The sequence below is a fragment of the Aquarana catesbeiana genome, linkage group LG01 (assembly GCF_042186555.1).
Source record: "Aquarana catesbeiana isolate 2022-GZ linkage group LG01, ASM4218655v1, whole genome shotgun sequence".
In the NCBI taxonomy this organism is placed as follows: domain Eukaryota; kingdom Metazoa; phylum Chordata; class Amphibia; order Anura; family Ranidae; genus Aquarana; species Aquarana catesbeiana.
The window spans coordinates 568203535-568222051 of NC_133324.1; the positions used below are offsets into that span (position 1 = coordinate 568203535).

At 39.4% G+C, this 18517-nt stretch overlaps 1 protein-coding gene across 4 annotated transcripts in view; it reads left to right on the forward strand.

Moving 5' to 3' along the window:
- SBNO2 (strawberry notch homolog 2) overlaps window positions 1–18517 on the forward strand; it is a 172698-nt gene that overhangs the window by 80866 nt on the left and 73315 nt on the right. For all 4 annotated transcript variants that reach the window (XM_073597129.1, XM_073597137.1, XM_073597147.1 and 1 more), the window contains 3 exons: window positions 1068–1232; window positions 5920–6012; window positions 6100–6190. In XM_073597129.1, the coding sequence (XP_073453230.1) occupies window positions 1068–1232; window positions 5920–6012; window positions 6100–6190 (349 nt within the window). The remainder of the gene's footprint in view (window positions 1–1067; window positions 1233–5919; window positions 6013–6099; window positions 6191–18517) is intronic.

An 18517-nucleotide genomic window follows, 5' to 3' on the forward strand; every position in this document is an offset into this window, starting at 1 on the left:
AACCAGATCACCCTGCTTTATTTATGCAAAAATGCGAAATTGTAAATAAGTGTGTTTATATAATCAAGGCTTCCATCTCACTGTTTCCTTTTTGTCAACCTTAGACGTAAGGTTGCAATTTTTTTTTTTCAAATTCTAAAAATTAAGCATTTAAGTTTTATATATTTTGATAAACCATCAGGGCATACATTGCACACTCTTTTTTTTCAGTGTCACTATATTAGATAAAGGTTAAAAAAAATTAGGTGCAGTTGTCAGTTTTAAAAATTAGACAGTGCAAGACTTACCAGTGTTGTACTGCCTAACCTTCATGAAGAACTTAATGTATTGATATTTGCCCTGTTAAATCCCCTAGTTCAGTGATGGCGAACCTTGGCACCCCAGATGGTTTGGAACTACATTTCCCATCATTCTCTACACTGCAGAGTGCATGAGCATCATGGGAAATGTAGTTCCAAAACATCTGGGGTGCCAAGGTTCACCATCACTATCCTAGTTGAAGTTTGGCCGTAAATGCGTAGACTTGTAAGCAACTTCATCCTGTATTGCACTTATGTTAGTTATGCTGTCCCCACCTCAAAGCCAGAATATTGCTAGTGATGTTGAAATTCATATCTTTTGTGGAGTGTAGCAGGGTGGTAGAGTTCTGCATATGTTCCCAGATGCATTTATCCCATTGCTCATATAAATAGACATGTGAAAGGCTTCTCTTATTGGTATATTTTCAGCATATTTGCTTTTGCCTTTCTGGCATATTTGTAAGCTTTAAAACTAATCTGTGACCTTGTTCAGAAGCATTATAATTTAAACTTGTTTGGTTTCAATTGACTAAATACTGTATTTATAATAAATGTGTGGTGTTATTTTTTAAAATCTTCAAAACCAAAGATACAGTTGAATGCGTACAAAATAGGGATGGTTTAATTCTTTTTTTTTTTTTCTAATTGTTTGTAAATGGTGTGGTACATGCCAGAGGTAGTACGAATCCTTATGTTAATATACACACATTAGCAGCTACCTGTTTCTTGGGACAACCTTTTATTTTATTTTATTTTTATTTTTTTTAGGACCCAATCAATTTTTTAAATGACTTTTCCAGCCGCTCTGCCCTGTCTTCCCCGGATTCACTATCTGGCATCACAGACACCGATGACTTTTTGCCAGCTGACAGTCTTAATAGTTTACCGACAATATGGGATGTCAACACACCTACTCAGGACACCAGCACATCAGTGAGCTTTTTTTTATCATTTTTTTTTTCTAATAAAAGGATGTCTTTAACTTTATTTCAAGCATACATACAATTGATAGCTGCTTTCTTCATTTGAAAGGCTAAAGTTATTTTGAAATATAATATTTTTCTGATTTTATTTGAATTTAATATTGTCTATTTGGAGTACATATTTGCTTAGAAATATTTGTGAACAAAGGTAAGTTAAGGCAGCAAACTGTATTTGTGAATTATAATTGCTTTTCTTATTCCAAAAAAAATCTACATTAGATACCAATTTTTTTTTTCCTAGTAGGGGGCGTTTTCTCTAGCAAGAGAGCCCACAAGGTATTATGTCACACACAGTGGAGAAGTACATTTCCCGTCTGTATGTGCTGCACTCGTACTTGCTGCAGCTGCAAAAGGCTGGGTGTCCTAATGCTCCAAGAAGGGAGCCCCACTATGCAAACTGACCACTTTGGCATGGATCTGCTTCCAAGCTTTACGTGGTCAGTTTGCAAAAGCAGGATCTGGCAACTGGCAGGATCCTCAGGTATTGATAGCAACAAAGACATGGAAAAGGAAGGTGGTCTATTTACTAACATTCACAAGGAAAACAGGCCATTATAAAAACCTGACATTTTGGGCTAACATACACTTTAAAAAGTCCACATGCGGCGCTAATAAAAAGCAACAGTCTTTGAAGTATTAAAATAGGAAAAGATGATAATCCCTTCACCAGTTTTCAGTGTGTATAGGGAAGCGCACCACACCACGTGAGAATCAAATCTGCTTACTAGATATCGGCAAGTGATAGGCGTTGATTAATAACTTCCCAAGGGATCATATCTGAATTCGTCAATCACCAGTAAGTAGATGGTTAAAATACACTGCAAAGCTTGCATCCATTCACTTGTCCCAGGCAGACTTCTAGCAGTCAGCAATCAAGGGGATATCGTCACTAAATGGAAATAAAGCAGCATATAGTGAAGCCGTCTCACTTGTGAAAGGATTTATTGTAGCAACTTATATGTACAGTCAAAGAGAACGATCATCATAAAACAAAACAGCCACGGCATTCAGCGTGCTTGTGTCTCATAGCCAGCCTGACATATTTCTTCCGAGTGGATATCATCAGAGGTGTGTTCACACAAGTGAGACGGGCTTAACTATATGCTGCTTTATTTTCATTTGGTGATGATATCCTCTTAATTGGGTGAGATGCCCACTGACTGCTAGAAGTTTACTGCTTTGTTGCTGCCTGGGACAAGTGAATGGATGCAAGCTTTGCAGTGTATTTTAACCATCTATTTACTGGTGATTGATGAGTGCAAATGTGATCCCTTGGGAAGTTATTAATCAATGCCTATCACTTGCTGATATCTGGTAAGCAGATTTTATTCTCACGTGGTGTGGTACACTTCCCTATACACACTGAAAACTGGTGAAGGGATTATCATCTTTTTCTATTTTAATACTTCAAAAACTGTTGCTTTTTATTAGTGCCGCATGTGAACTTTTTATATTTGCTTATCAACAAATAGTGCTGGCTGCTTTCCTCTTCCAATATTAGTACCTTTTTTAGTAGCGTGGATACCTACCTGTTTTTATTGTTTTAACATACACTTTAACTACCTGTCTAAAGGTACCTACTTATAGACATAAGACAGAAGTTGAAGATTCAGCTATGACATGGTTGTTTTGTAGAATGAGTGTGGCAAAAGCATTTATGATTGCTTAGGCCAATTGTAATATTCATGCTCTTTGCAGATACTCTCATTGTCAGTATTAGGTTGGGGAAAGAAGCAATTTGTTGAAAAAATCCATCCTAGATAAGTGATTTTTCAAGAGCCTTATCAACCTTTGGGTGTCTATGGGTTGTGATCCTGTATTGGTACTGTGACATGCCTTTTAGTACTATACTTTGTTGAATTTGTCATTGTACAAGGAAATGTAAGCTCTTTGTTAGAGAAGGTGATAAGAGAGCCAAAATCAAGCAAAACCCTTCTCTAAATCACAATATTGCCTTCTGAATGTCAGATGGTCAAAATGTAAAATCATACATTCATTTCCACATTGTATTATAAATATTTCTAGCTAACTCCCAATAACTTGAAGGCTCCAGGCACACTAGTAGCTAAAAAATAAAAAAAAAGCTGGATAAAGAAAACGCTAATATTTAGCGTTTCTTTTTTTTGCTGGCATTTAGCAGTGTTTAGCAGTATGTAAGCAATATTTAGGAGCTTTAGCATTAAGGAGCAGGGCCGCCGGCGTCCTTAACCAGTGACTAGCCAGTTAAGGAGCGGGCCAGCAAGCTGGCCACTGCGTCCTTACCAATTGGTGACTCATGAATGTAAACAAAAGAATTGGCAGCAAAAAAAAAAGTTAATTGAGGGAAAAAAACTGCGTGGGGGCCCCCCCAATCCATACCGGGCCCTTCAGGTCTGGTATGGAGTTAAGGGGAACTTCTTGCCAAAATAAAAACAAAAAATTGTGTGGGGTCCCCCCTAATCCATACCAGCCCCCTACTTCCTTACTTGAGCATGCAGTAGGCCAGGAAAGAGGGTAGGGATGAGCCATGCCCCCCCCCCCCCCCCCCGAGCGATACTAGGCCACATGCCCTCCAAAGCAACCTGGCCCCATGTTGTTGAGGACCGCTTGTCCAAAACCCTGGCCAGAGGGCGACTTATCGTAAAAACACAATAACAGTTTGACAAAAAAAAATTGTCCCCCAGTGTAAACCCAACATCAATCACGATGAACGCCGGCCACCGACCCGAACAAAAAAAAAAAAATAGAGGTCCACACCTGATGAAAGCTCCACCGCTAAGGGGCGTGGCTATCCGATGACATCACCGGGTGACCCCCACCATCTTGTGACATCATAAACCGCTGCATGCTGGGTCAGTTACGTCACAAGGGGCATGGTCATCCCGTGACATCATTGGGTAGCCCCACTCTTTAGTTTATTTAGAGGCGAGAGCCCTCGTCAAGTGCGGATCTCCCTGTTTTTTAATTAGTTTTTTCTTTGGGGTCGGTGGCCAGCTTTTATCATGATTGACATTGGATCTACTCGGGGGGGGGGGCTATTTTTCTTATTAAAGGACTTGTGAAAACTGTTGTGTTTTAACTCACTTTTACACACTTTTTTTGGTAGGGGTACTGGTATGGATAGTGGGGGACCCCCAGGCTGTTTTTTTTTTTTCCTCTTTTTGTTTTTTTTATTGACGCCAATTCTTTTGACCGCTGATGAGTCATCCCTTGTTAAAGATGCAGTGGCCCATAAGGGTCTGGTATGGATTGGGGGAGGGGACCCCCACACATTTTTTTTTTTCTTATGTTTTTCTTGTTTACATTCAAGACTAATCTGTTGTTAAGGACACAGCGGCTATTCACTGGTTGTTAAGGACGGCAGCAGCCTCCCGTTTAGAAGAAAAAAAAAATGCTGGGCACTTCTGGGATTTGCCCAGAATATGACAATCCTGCCTAAAATATAAGATTTTAAAGCGGAGGTCCGCCCAAAAAAATAAATAAGAAGCCAGCAGCTACACATACTGCAGCTGCTGGCTTATAGTAATAGGACGCTTACCTGTCCTGGAGTCCACTGATGTCGGCACCGCAGCTGATGTTTCCATCGGCTGGGTGGGTGCTGCTGCCGCCATTGCGGGGAAGGGAACCCGGCAGTGTAGCCTTACAGCTTCATGCTGGGAACCCTACTGCGCATGTGTGAGGCCCCTCTCCTCTCTCCTACTGGCCCAGCCACAGGGGGAGGAGGAGGAGGGAGCCTTGCGGTGATGTCATGGGCCGCAGTGCGGACTCCCGGGAGTGGGAACAGGAAACCTGTGAAAGACAGGTATCCTGTATCCCCCCCCCCCCCCCCCGAAAGGTGCCAATTGTGGCACCGGAGGGGGAGAGGAGACAAATGAGCGGAAGTTCCACTTTTGGGTGGAACTCCACTTTAAGAGAAAATAGTTCAATTGTGATTTGAAGATAAAAAGGCTGAATTGCAAAATTCACCTCAGTTGGCTTTGGGTCTAAATAAAAAGGCATAAGGCAATTTTATATTTTAGATTAGGTTATTGGGGTGAAGTTTAGGAAAGATTATTAAAAAAAAACAAAAGACTGTTAAGGGATAAGGAGGCAAAATGTGCTTTGTGCAGTAAACCTGTGAGGACAAAAATATAGAAGTTTCCAATAGTCAGTGTACTTACAGGCTCCAGGGTTGTCATTGGGACCCTGGCTTTATTTTTTGTGGGGTTTTCACCTGGAATAAGAATGCAGGACCAAAGGCATTTTTTTGTTTTTGGGTTTTAGATATGCTTTAAAGTGTATACTAGGAGTGTAAAAACTACTTTGCATCTTACTATATGATAATGAGCTGTGTTACAATCTGTGTCAGAAATTCACTAGTTTTCTGCTTTGGAGTGATGCAGCTCACTCCAAAGCAGGGGTAGGCAACCTCAGCCCTCCAGCTGTGGTGAAACTACAAATCCCATCCTCTCCCTCTAGGAGTCATGCCTGTGATTGTCAGGGTCTTGCAATGTCTCATGGGACTTGTAGTTTTACCACAGCTGGAGGGCCAAGGTTACCTACCCCTGCTGTATATATATTTTTTGACATGTAGCATTTCAGCGATAAGTTACATCTATAAAATTATTTTGTGTTTTACCTCCCACATCATTATTGTCTGTTTCTCATTCCACCTTTAGCTCTTTCCCACCACTCGTCCATTTACTGGATTCAGCCGATTTGAGGACTTTCAAGCTATAATCAGTACTCCTCCTCCTCCTGTTCAGCAACGGGTAAGATAACAATCAATGTATAGTATTTGCAAGGCCTTGCCCTTCTCCCTTTATTACATTGTTAGTCTTGTGCATCCTCTTAATCAGGCTCCAAATCTGGTGGAGGAGGAGGAAGAAGATGAAGATGCTGAGGAGCTGGGACATGCTGAGACCTATGCAGATTACGTGCCTTCTAAGTGTAAGCATAGCATTTCATTCGTTTTGTAGCTTATAAATCGCATCTCTAGCCTAAATTTGTTTGCTTGGTTTCCCTGCACATAGCCTTAGTTTATTTTGTAAAGAGCCTTCAGACCATAACAGATTTTTTTTTTTTTTTTAATATGGGCAATAAAATTTGCTGACTATATTTATGCCAGTCTCAAAAGAGAAAAGATGAAGGAAAATGACTGGACAGCATTCTAGAAATGTTTTCTACTTTTTTAGTTATTTCAATCTCCACTTCCTTGTGCTCAATATATGTCTCATTTTACTAGTTTCATAAATATGGTCTAATCTTATTGACATTTTATAATCGATTAGAAACAATTTGATATTGTCAAAGAAGGTGTTGAGTAAATGTATGTTTGGATTTTAGTATAAATGGCATTTGCAGCTATGGTTATTACAATCGATCAGTAAAGTGATTGTTTCTAGGTATAGTCTTGCTACATCCAAAAGGGTGAGGAGACCCTGGGATAGTTTCTGCACTCATTCATTACAGTTTGGTGCAGCAGGCAGCCTTTTCATTGTTTGTGCAATGGAATTGCATAGTTTTCCAGTGAGGGAATGTCATTATTAAAGCAGTTGTAAACTGCCTGACGTTTTCTTTTTTCTTTACCCTGCAAGGTAAAGCCACAATGTGCTAGTATGCAATGAATACTAGCACATTATGTTAAACTTGCCTTAAAAGGAAGCACTCCCGCGCCGAGATGACAGAGCTGGAGGCCGCATCCATCTTCATCCGTCTTGCTTCCGGGTTCGCAAACTCTGCTCTGTGACTGGCCGGAGCCGCGATGACATCACCACAGGTCACGGTGGCCATTCCTTCAGAGCGCATGCGCCAGTGATGTCACTAGATGCATCTACAGTAATTACCTCCTAAACGGTGCACATTTTGGAGATATTTACACTACCTATAGGTAAGCCTTATTATAGGCTTACCTACAGGTAAAAGTCAGTGATGGAAGTTAACTTCCACTTTAATAATTTAGCTGCAGAGAATAATGTGAAAACATCTTTTTTTCCTGCTGCTCAGCTGGTATTATTGCAATTCCCATGTGCCACCTACAACCCTAGATGTGACATTTTAGGACAGATCTGCAGGGGTAAGTCTGGTAATGTTTCACTGAAGTTACAACCACAACACAGCTTCTCTGTAATAAGTTGCAGGAAAGTTGAAACACTGGGCAGTGGTAATAGTATAATTTTTATACACACAACCTTCTCTTTGGTAGTGTAGCGCTCCCTGCAGGAGCTGCTTTGTAATTTGGGTTCTCTGTTCTGCACATCGACTCCAAGAACACCCTCAGCCTCTCTTACACCTGGTTGAATTAAACTAAAGGCAAGCACTTATGAGAACATAAGTGTAGCTATCTTTTTAACTTGGCAGTGAATTAGCACCAGGAAATAGACACAGACACAATAGACACAATAAGCATAAATTAATTCAATGTATCAGTACGGGTTAGAATAAATAGTGATTTGAGCATAAATAAACACATAGAAGGTAGGTTCAGACACAGTCCGCTAGACAGTATAATAAATATGCCAAAGTAACTTAAACTAGAGTTCTGTACAACTAAGCTGGGATTAACTCATGAAGCAGCAAAGTCAACAATAAACCGTGCATACAAGATTAACTGCATAGCGTATGAAAAAACTATAGTCTAGAATGCACTGTGGGAGGATTTTTTAAGGAATATAGCCAAAATCGGATGTCTAAATTGAAATTTTTTATTTTTTCATAAAATTTGGCCGCGGGGGACCCGAGAATTGGTCACTGCTGCCCCCATTTTTCACTGACAATTGCACGGTCGTGCGACGTGACTCCCAAACAAAATTGATGTCCTTTTTCTCCCACAAATAGAGCTTTCTTTTGGTGGTATTTGATCACCTCTGCGGTTTTTATTTTTTGCGCTATAAACAAAAAAATAGCGACAATTTTGAAAAAAACGCATTTTTTTTTACTTTTTGCTATAATAAATATCCCCAAAAAATAATTTAAAAAATTTTTTTTTCCTCAGTTTAGGCCGATACGTATTCTTCTACATATTTTTGGTTAAAAAAATCTCAATAATCGATTATTGATTGGTTTGTGCAAAAGTTATAGCGTTTACAAAATAGGGGATAGTTTTATGGCATTTTTGTTAATAATTTTTTTTTTTACTAGTAATGGTGGCGATCAGTGATTTTTATTGTGACTGCGACATTATGGCGGACATGTCGGACATTTTTGACACATTTTTGGGACCATTGTCATTTATACTGCAATCAGTGCTATAAAAATGCACTGATTCCTGTGTAAATGACACTGGCAGTGAAAGGGGTTAACCACTAGGGGGCAGGAAGGGGTTAAGTCAGTACTAGGGATGTGTTCTAACTGTAGGGGGGATGGGCTAGCTGTGACATGTCACTGATCTCTGCTCCCGATGACAGGGAGCAGTGATCAGTGACACTGTCACTAGGCAGAACGGGGAGATGCTTGTTTACATCAGCATCTCCCCGTTCGTCCTCTCTGTGAGGCGATCACGTGTATCTATGCAGCGATCGAGTCCGCGGGTCCCGCGACCCGTCTCACGGAGCTCCCGGCCGGCGCGCACGCAATGGCACGGCGGGAAATTCAAATGGGACTTACAGGTACGCCCATTTGCCCAGCCGTGCCATTCTGCCGACATACATCCGCGTGCGTCGGTTGGGAAGTGGTTAAGAAAAATCCTTATTTTAAGATCGACTGGGGAAGATATAGACATTTTTAATGCTTTCTGTGTCCCCTTTAGGATATTCACCACTATTTGTACTGTGACCTTTGTCATTGAGACAAAGTGAGTGGAAATTCAAAACTTTAGAGTTGTTCCCAGAATATCAGTGTAAATCTTCCTAAGGGGACACCTGTGCTGGGGACAACTTTACCCACATTAGCGTGAGCGGGAAGTTGTAGAAAGTTTTATATTACAAAAAATAAAGAATGTGGCATAGCTTAAGTAATTTGAGGGATCATTTTTTATAACGCCCACCTTCTGTATATGATAGTTATTTTCAGCAATATTATTAATAATAACAGAAAAAACTCAGTGAAAATGTTGGTGTCCTCTAACATTATCATTGTAGATGTAACCCTTTGCACTGGTGGCCATTGCAGTTGGGAGATCAGTTCACCACTGCTCAAGAAACCCCTTCCAGTCTCTGGTGGAGAACCTTCGGTTTCCACAGAGCCCTGGTTTAGAGAGGTAGGTTTAGGGAGGCTGGTCCTAAGAGTTGTGCTCAATGTCTCATTCCCTCTATCTTCCAGTTGTGTCTCTAGAACAAGTGAAGGGAACTTTCCTCAATGGCGCACTGATAGGGGTTTTAATCTTCCGTACTCTAACTAAAACTAAAAAAAATGTTTTCGCTAAACCTACACATATAACAACTTGAGTTTCTGTACCAGCATTTTTACCTTTCGGCTTTGGCCTGAAACCTAGGTTGGAAAAAGAGTGCTCAAACAACAGAAAAAAAGATAAATAGAATAGATGAATAAAAAATCATCAGAAACCCCGGGGGTGCATGCGCGGAGCAGACAGCGATGGACATGTCCCACTGAGGCTCTGTTATTCCCGCGACTTTGCGGCTACCACAGACGCCCGAATGGCAGGGTAACTAAACAAAAAGCATACTAATATCCTCCTTAGTACCCTGTGAACCGCTCAGAGGCTCCTGTAATATGGCTCAGTCAAATTCTCCTCACACAGCTAAGGCACGCGCTGACAAGAAACAGCTGCATTTACCTCAGGAACTGTATGACACAGATAGTGAATACAGTACAGCTGAATTGGAAAACAGAATGGATGACATTGAAACTGATGTACTATCACATGACAATGAATTGGAGTCTCTTAAAGATGAAAATTTAACGCTGCAAGCGCGTTTAGAAGATTTTGAGAATAGGGCACGTCGTTCAAACCTCCGCATACGAGGTATGCCTGAGTCAATCATTGACCTTCAATCGACTATGACTGCTCTTTTTCAGGAATTAACACCATCAATCCCAATTGAAAGATTGGAAATGGACAGAATCCATAGAGCTTTGGCGCCACGCAAGGCTGAAGGTCCCCCTCGTGACATAATTGTAAAGTTCCACTTTTTTCGCACAAAAGAGCAACTTATGACAGCTGCCAGGAACAAAGAATCTCTTACTTTTCAAGGTCATTCATACCAGATTTTTGCTGACCTATCACCAATAACAGTTGCTAAACGGCGCGCGATGAAACCTTTGCTCCAAAATCTCCAACACCACCATATGCCTTATCAATGGGGATTCCCATTTTCTATTCGTTTTACATTTCAAGGCACCAAATATTCAAGCAGATCCTTCGAACAATTACAGAACACTTTGCAAAACCTTCATCTATACAATGGGCCCTCTACTAGCCCTCGTCGACGTACAACATCTAATTCTCCACAAAGTGCATCTAAGACTGGAACTGACAGAAGCAGACAAAGTGCATCAAAAAGGTGTCTATTCAATTCCCTAGACCTGGACCCACCGGACACAATGGACTGAATGCATTTTGCATTTCTTTCTGAAGCTCATTCAACTTAACAGTTCACCTACCTTATCTTTAATTTTAAATATTTCAAGTTCTTAATATGTTATAAGTTAAAGTATATAACTTCAAATTCAAATATTCATATATAATTAATTAAGGATTTGTTAAAAGGAATACTATTTAATCTGACTCTTATGTTTGCTTATTTTTTAAGGAATATAGCCAAAATCGGATGTCTAAATTGAAATTTTTTATTTTTTCATAAAATTTGGCCGCGGGGGACCCGAGAATTGGTCACTGCTGCCCCCATTTTTCTGTCCTAGGACTATCCTCCACTTGGGTTACAGTGTGAGGGGCCTCCTCGGATAGACTTTGTGCCTCTGAGCTAGCAGATTTGCTTTCTCAGTACGCCATCATTTTATTTTTATACATATATTAGTATTATAACTTATTTTAAATATATGACTCTTATTATTTCTTTCTTCTCTCATAATCTACTTCTCCTTTTTTCTTTTATCCAATCTTTCCCTGGGGTTTCTTTGATTCCGCACCTGATAACAGAAATGTATCAATATATCTTATGTAAAAATTATATATGGCTCCTTTAAATGTCCTAACCCTAAATGTCCAAGGTCTAAACATTCCTCATAAGCGAACTAAAGTATTCAGATCTTTATCCTCCTCAAAACCCCATATAGTGTGCCTCCAAGAGACGCATTTTACTGAAACTTCAACCCCCAAATATTTTGGGACATGCTACTACCCCCAAGTTTATACTGCTTCAGCTAAATCAAAACGCAGAGGAGTACTAATAGCATTTCACCGAACTACACCTTTTTCCCTCATAACAGAGATCAAAGATCCAGAAGGCCGCTATCTCATACTTTTGGGACACCTATGTGATATCCCACTCACAATTGTTTCCTATTATGCACCTAATAAAAGACCAACATCATTCATCTCTCACTTGCTACAAGTAATAGATTTGCATAAAATGGGCACACTTTTGATATGTGGTGATTCAAATCAAGTTCTATACCCCTATCTAGATAAATCCCCTACTCCAACATATCCAGCTCTCAATCTCGTATGTTTCAAAGACTTCTTCAACAACATTCACTGCTAGATTCCTGGCGTGACATAAATTCTTCAAAACGTCAATTCTCTTTTTACTCCCACCCACATAAATCTTTTTCCCTTATTGACCATATCCTAATATCTATAAGTATGTCACCAGAATTGCTCAACTCTTATATTAAAACTTATACTTGAACAGATCATTGTGCGATAATTTCAACCTTTACTTCTTTAATCCCAAAAGCTCAAGACCCCACATGGCACATAAACGATTCAATTCTCACACACCCATTAGATTCATCTGACTTAGAATCAGCAATAAAAGAATATCTGTGAAACAATGATACTCCTGATATATCCCCACTGACATTGTGGGAAGCCCATAAACCTGTTCTTAGAGGGGTCTGTTTACGACAAGCATCATATCTTAAAAAAGAAAAACGACAACTACAACAAAAACTAGAAAAAGAATTTAATGACTGCCACACAAATTTCCAGTCAAACCCTACTCCAGTGTCAAAAGCACAACTTGATAATGCAAGTTTAAATCTTGACCTATTCCTATCAGAATCGGTGGACAAAACAATACGTAAATCTAAACATAAATTCTACTTTAAAGCTCATAAACCTGGCACCCTTCTTGCACGTGCGCTTCAAAAATGAAGTAACCCCTTTAAGCCAATTCACCTAAAAATAACCCATGATAAATACACTAGTAACCCAGTAAAGATATTACACATCTTTCATAAACATCTTACTTCTTTATACAAAGAAGAAGGATCCTTCGACCAATCTTCAGCAGAATCATTTTTTTCACAAGTTAAACTTCCAACCATTTCTCAAGTTCAATACGATAACCTTGAAAGTCCTATTGAACCTATAGAAATCGAAATAGCAATTAAATCCCTTAAGTTAAATAAACGACCAGGCACTGACGGATTCTCAGCCCTCTACTATAAAAAAAAATGTTCCCATATTCCTACTCCCATCCTGACAAAAGCATTTAACTCTCTACTTAACCCATTCCCGCCGGCGCACGGCGATGTATGTCGGCAGAATGGCACGGCTGGGCAAATGGACATACAGGTACGTCCATTTGAATTTCCCGCCGTGCCATTGCGTGCACGCCTGCCGGGAGCTCCGTGAGTCGGGTCGCGGGTCCCGCGGACCGCCGTGGGGATACCCGCGATCGCCTCACGGAGAGGATGAATGGGGAGATGCTGATGTAAACAGCATCTCCCCGTTCTGCCTAGTGACAGTGTCACTGATCACAGCTCCCTGTAATCGGGAGCAGAGATCAGTGTAGTGACACTGCTAGCCCATCCCCCCTACAGTTAGTAATCACTCCCCTAGGACATACTTGACCCCTCCCCGCCACCCTAGTGGTTAACCCCTTCACTGCCAGTGTCATTTACACAGGAATCAGTGCATTTTTATAGCACTGATCGCTGTATAAATGACAATGATCCCAAAAATGTCCGACATGTCTGCCATAATGTTGCAGTCACAATAAAAATCGCTGATCGCCGCCATTACTAGTAAAAAAAAAAAATTAATAAAAATGCCATAAAACTATCCCCTATTTTGTAACCGCTATAACTTTTGCGCAAACCAATCAATAAACGCTTATTGCGATTTTTTTTTTTTTGCCAAAAATATGTAGAAGAATACGATCGGCCTAAACTTGGTTCATTAATAAGCAAAGATCAAGTAGGTTTCATCCCTTTACGACAAGCAGCAGATAATGTCCGTAGAGCATCATTATTGATTCAAGCAGCTAAAACAAGGCGAATACCTCTGTCTCCTCTGTCATTAGATATCAAAAAAATGATTTGATACAGTGACGTGGCCCTACTTAAATTTCACTCTACAAAAATGGGGCTTTGGCCCTCATTTTCTAAGCTGGGTCACTTCACTTTATAATAATCCCAAGGCTTATGTTAAATATGAAGGATACAAATCAGACATGTTTGACATAAATAGAGGAACACGCTAGGGTTGTCCTCTCTCCCCACTTTTATTTGCCTTACTCGTTGAACCTCTTGCCCAGGCTATACGTACAGACCCCTCAATCAAGGGCATAGATTTAGCAGGCCATCAACATAAATTATGTCTATTTGCTGACGATATATTAATTTTTATGTCTTCCCCTCATATTTCTCCTCCACATCTTATAAGCAAACTAGATCACTTTGTCCAAATTTCTGGACTAATTATAAACTCACAAAAATCAACAGCTTTAAATGTCTCTTTACCTCCGCAAACACTACAACAAGCTCAAACATCTCTCCCTTTTACATGGTCAACGTCTCACCTCACATATCTAGGTATTACTCTTACCCCCAATCTATCTGATATCTTCTCTGCTAACTATCCTCCACTACTACGAAAAATTACAAATTTTACTAAAAACACTACTAAACAAACAAAACATTACTAAAAACAAATGAGAGCTGCAAAATACTCACCATGCCTCTCAGCAAATAGCTTGGGGTGTCTACTTTCCAAAATGGGGTCATTTGGGGGGGGGGGGGTTGTGCCATCTTGGCGTTTTATGGCCTTGGAAACTGTGATAGGTAGTGAGGAGTGAAACCAAAAATGTACGCCCTTAGAAATCCTGAAGGCGGTGCTTGGTTTTCGGGGCCCCGTACGCAGCTAGGCTCCCAAAAAGTCCCACACATGTGGTATCCCCATACTCAGGAGAGGCAGCAGAATGTATTTTGGGGTGTAATTTCACATATGCCCATGGCATGTTTGAGCAATATATCATTTAGTGACAACTTTGTGCAAAAAAAAAAAAAAAAAAAAGTTTGTAATTTTCCCGCAACTTGTGGCAAACTATAAAATATTCCATGGACTCGACATGCCTCTCAGCAAATAGCTTGGGGTGTCTACTTTCCAAAATGGGGTCATTTGGGGGGGGGGGGTTGATCTGTCCTGGCATTTTATGGCCTTCAAAACTGTGATAGGTAGTGAGGAGTGAAATCAAAAATTTACGCTCTTATAAATCCTGAAGGCGGTGCTTGGTTTTCGGGGTCCCATGCGCGGCTAGGCTCCCAGAAAGTCCCACACATGTGGTATCCCCATACTCAGGAGAAGCAGCTAAATGTATTTTGGGGTGCAATTCCACATATGCCCATGTCTTGTGTGAGCAATATATCATTTAGTGACAACGTTTTGTAAATTTTTTTTTTTTCATTATTTAATCACTTGGGACAAAAAAATGAATATTCAATGGGCTCAACATGCCTCTCAGCAATTTCCTTGGGGTGTCTACTTTCCAAAATGGGGTCATTGGGGGGGGGGGGGGGGGTTGTACTGCCCTGCCATTTTAGCACCTCAAGAAATGAGATAGGCAGTCATAAACTAAAAGCTGTGTAAATTCCAGAAAATGTCCCTAGTTTGTAGACGCTATAACTTTTGCGCAAACCAAAATAAAAACCGCAGAGGTGATCAAATAGCATCAAAAGAAAGCTCTATTTGTGGGAACAAAAGGACACAAATTTAGTTTGGGTACAGCATTGCATGACTGCGCAATTAGCAGTTAAAAGGACGCAGTGCCAAATTGTAAAAAGTGCTCTGGTCAGGAAGGGGGTAAATCCTTCCGGGGCTAAAGTGGTTAAACAATGGTCCTCTTTGCCAATATCATGGATTGGTAAAATAAATGTAATAAAAATGACTGTATTATCTAAAATGTTATATCTCTTTCGTGTATTACCCATTCCTATCCCGGCATACTTCCTTAGGAACCTACAACGTAAAACACAAGTATTCATATGGAGCCCCTTAAAATCTCGCTTACCTACCCACACTCCTTATCTTTCTAAACTTAAAGGAGGATTAGGTTTCCTTAATTTTACTGATTATTTCCATGCAGCACAAATAGCACATATTCCTAAATATCAAACGAAACACGAGATCCCCCTCTGGGTAGCGATAGAATCAATCGACTGTAATCCAATCTCCATACCAAATCTAATATAGTCTACCTCTTCTGACCATAAAATAATAAAAAAATAGGATTACTAAACATACAATTGCTATATGTGATAGATTCAAAGTAATCAAAAAACTACAATCTCCGCATATACCTCTTGTATCATTTATTAGAAATCCAGTTTTCTACCGGCTCATACATCTCCTAAAACTTTTAAAAAATGGATTTCTGCCGATTTAACACAACTCTATGACCTGAGAACGACCACTTCACTTAAAACATTTCCTGAAATATGTGAAATCAATCAATTTCCAGATTCAGAACTCTTTCGTTATCTACAGATCAAAAAAAATTTTATGCCATTTATACAAGGTAGAGATAATCTATGTGACATAACGCATTTTGAACGTATTTGTAAAAATGACCCCCACTCAAAGGGGCTTGTGTCAATGTTGCATAGTCACCCGAATGCTTTGCCTGATACAAAAACACCCTCCTATGTAGAAAAATAGGAGAATGATCTTGGTTTTCACATGGACTCATCCAAATGGAATAAAGTCTGGGCCAATACCAAAATATCTTCTCATAATGTAGTAGCCTTAGAGGCGAACTATAAAGTACTTATGCATTGGTATCTGGTCCCTGTTAGGATCGCGAAATATGTTCCACAATACTCTCCACTTTGCTTTCGCAGCTGTGGTGATCTAGGAACGCATTTTCATATCTTTTGGGATTGCCATATAGCAAAAAATTTTTGGAAATATTCCTAATGCTCTCTAAATTATTCAAGAAATCTATCATCCCAGATCCGACAATTGCGATTCTAAATTTAATACCTACCCAAATCTCCTATACACAATTTAAACTCCTCCTACAAATTACCACAGCCGCAAAGCAGACCATCGCCAAAGCGTGGAAGTCCTCATCATTAATGCTTTCTGAAACTACGAATAGAATACATCAGGCCATGATCCTCTCGAAAACAGATGCCATATCCAATGATAACATACCTAAATTTGAGAAAATTTGGAGTCCTTGGGTGACCCACTTTCTTTCTCCTGATTTTGACACTTCTTTACTAAGACCTTGGTAACTTAATAACTTTGTTTTGAATAACTGATAAAAAGATACTATGTACATATTGTTACTAAGAAATCCCCGGAAACCTCTACTAATCCAGACTTTTTTTCTTATTATTATCTTTACTTTCCTTTAATTCTTTTCTTTTCTCCTTATTCTATTCTATCCTGTCTTCTCCTATTTATTTTTACATAACGAAATGGTAGCGAAACATCCACTTTTATAATGTTCAATTATAATACAATAACTGAATCTCGTAGTAATTAATATTATTTCTTTATTACATATTACTCAAAGTTAAAAGTTTAACAACTTTTTCATCTTTCGTTGCTCCTGATTATAAAGTTGTTAAAATTGATTGTAACACCTTAGTCTTTCTAAAACATATAGCCTATTTAAGTCTTTCATTGCTTGTAACTACAAGAAATACTAAGTTCTGATATGTAAAAAACTAATGCTACCATTTAATGTAATCAATATTTTGTTAATTGTACCAATGTTTATATTTTCAAAATCAATAAACAAATTTGACAAGAAAAAATAGACCCCCCCCCCCCCCCCAAATACAGAATCATTTACCCACAGTTGATCCAGAGTAAGGCAGAAAAAAACCTTCCAGTTTGCTTCAGCAGGATAAAGAAATTCCATCCTGTTCCCCAGAAGGCAATCGGATATTCCCTGGTTCAATAAACTTTTTTTAAAAAACAATCTACTCAGCTGGTCAGAAATAGTTATTCCATGTTTTCACAGCTTGTACTGTGAAGATGCCTTTATGTATGTGAAGATTATATCTCTTCTTCCAGATTTAAAGAGGGCCCCCTTGTCCTTTGTAATGGCCTTAAAGTGAATAACTACACCAAGTTCACTATATGGACCACTTATGTATTTATATATGGTGATCATATCCCTTCTTAATCACCTCTTCAGAAGACAGAATAAATTCAGTTTAGCTAATCTATCCTCATAGTTGAGCTCCTCCATGCCTCTTATCAGTTTGGTTTCCCTCCTTTGCACTTTCTCCAGTTCCCCCCCATTTTTTTTTTATTTTTTTTTTGTGAACTGGTGCCCAAAACTAAACTTCATATTCCAGATGAGGTCTTACTAATGATTTGTATAGGGGTAAAATTGTATATCTCTCTCTGGAGTCTATACCTCTTTTAATACAAGAATTGATTTTGTTTTCCTTAGAAACTGTAGCTTGGCATTGTATGCTATTATTAAGTCTGTGCTGTACCAGAACATCCAGATCTTTCTCTACCATTGACTTTCCCATCTGCTGTTCTCCTGGAATGTATGATGCATGCATGTTTTAGCCCTCAAGAGCATAACTTTTTACAGTTATCAACATTAAACCTCATCTGCCACACAGTTGCCCAATAAAACAATGTGTTAAGGTTTGCTTGTAATTTGGAGACATCCAATGAAATTTTTAAACTACATGTTTGGGGTTATCTGCAAACACAATTTTAATCCCAAACTCTATATCATAATAAATAAGCTAAAAATGAAGGGTCCCAACACTGAACCTTGGGGTGCACCACTTACCACTTATCATTGATAGTGGAACCCACAAGGATAAAGAATGGGTGGTATCCGTCTTCCAGAACACTGGGATCAACTGTCTGGCAGCAGATAGAAAAAAAGTAGCAGACTTTGCTTCTGAAAAGCCACCAAGCCCAGTAGTATA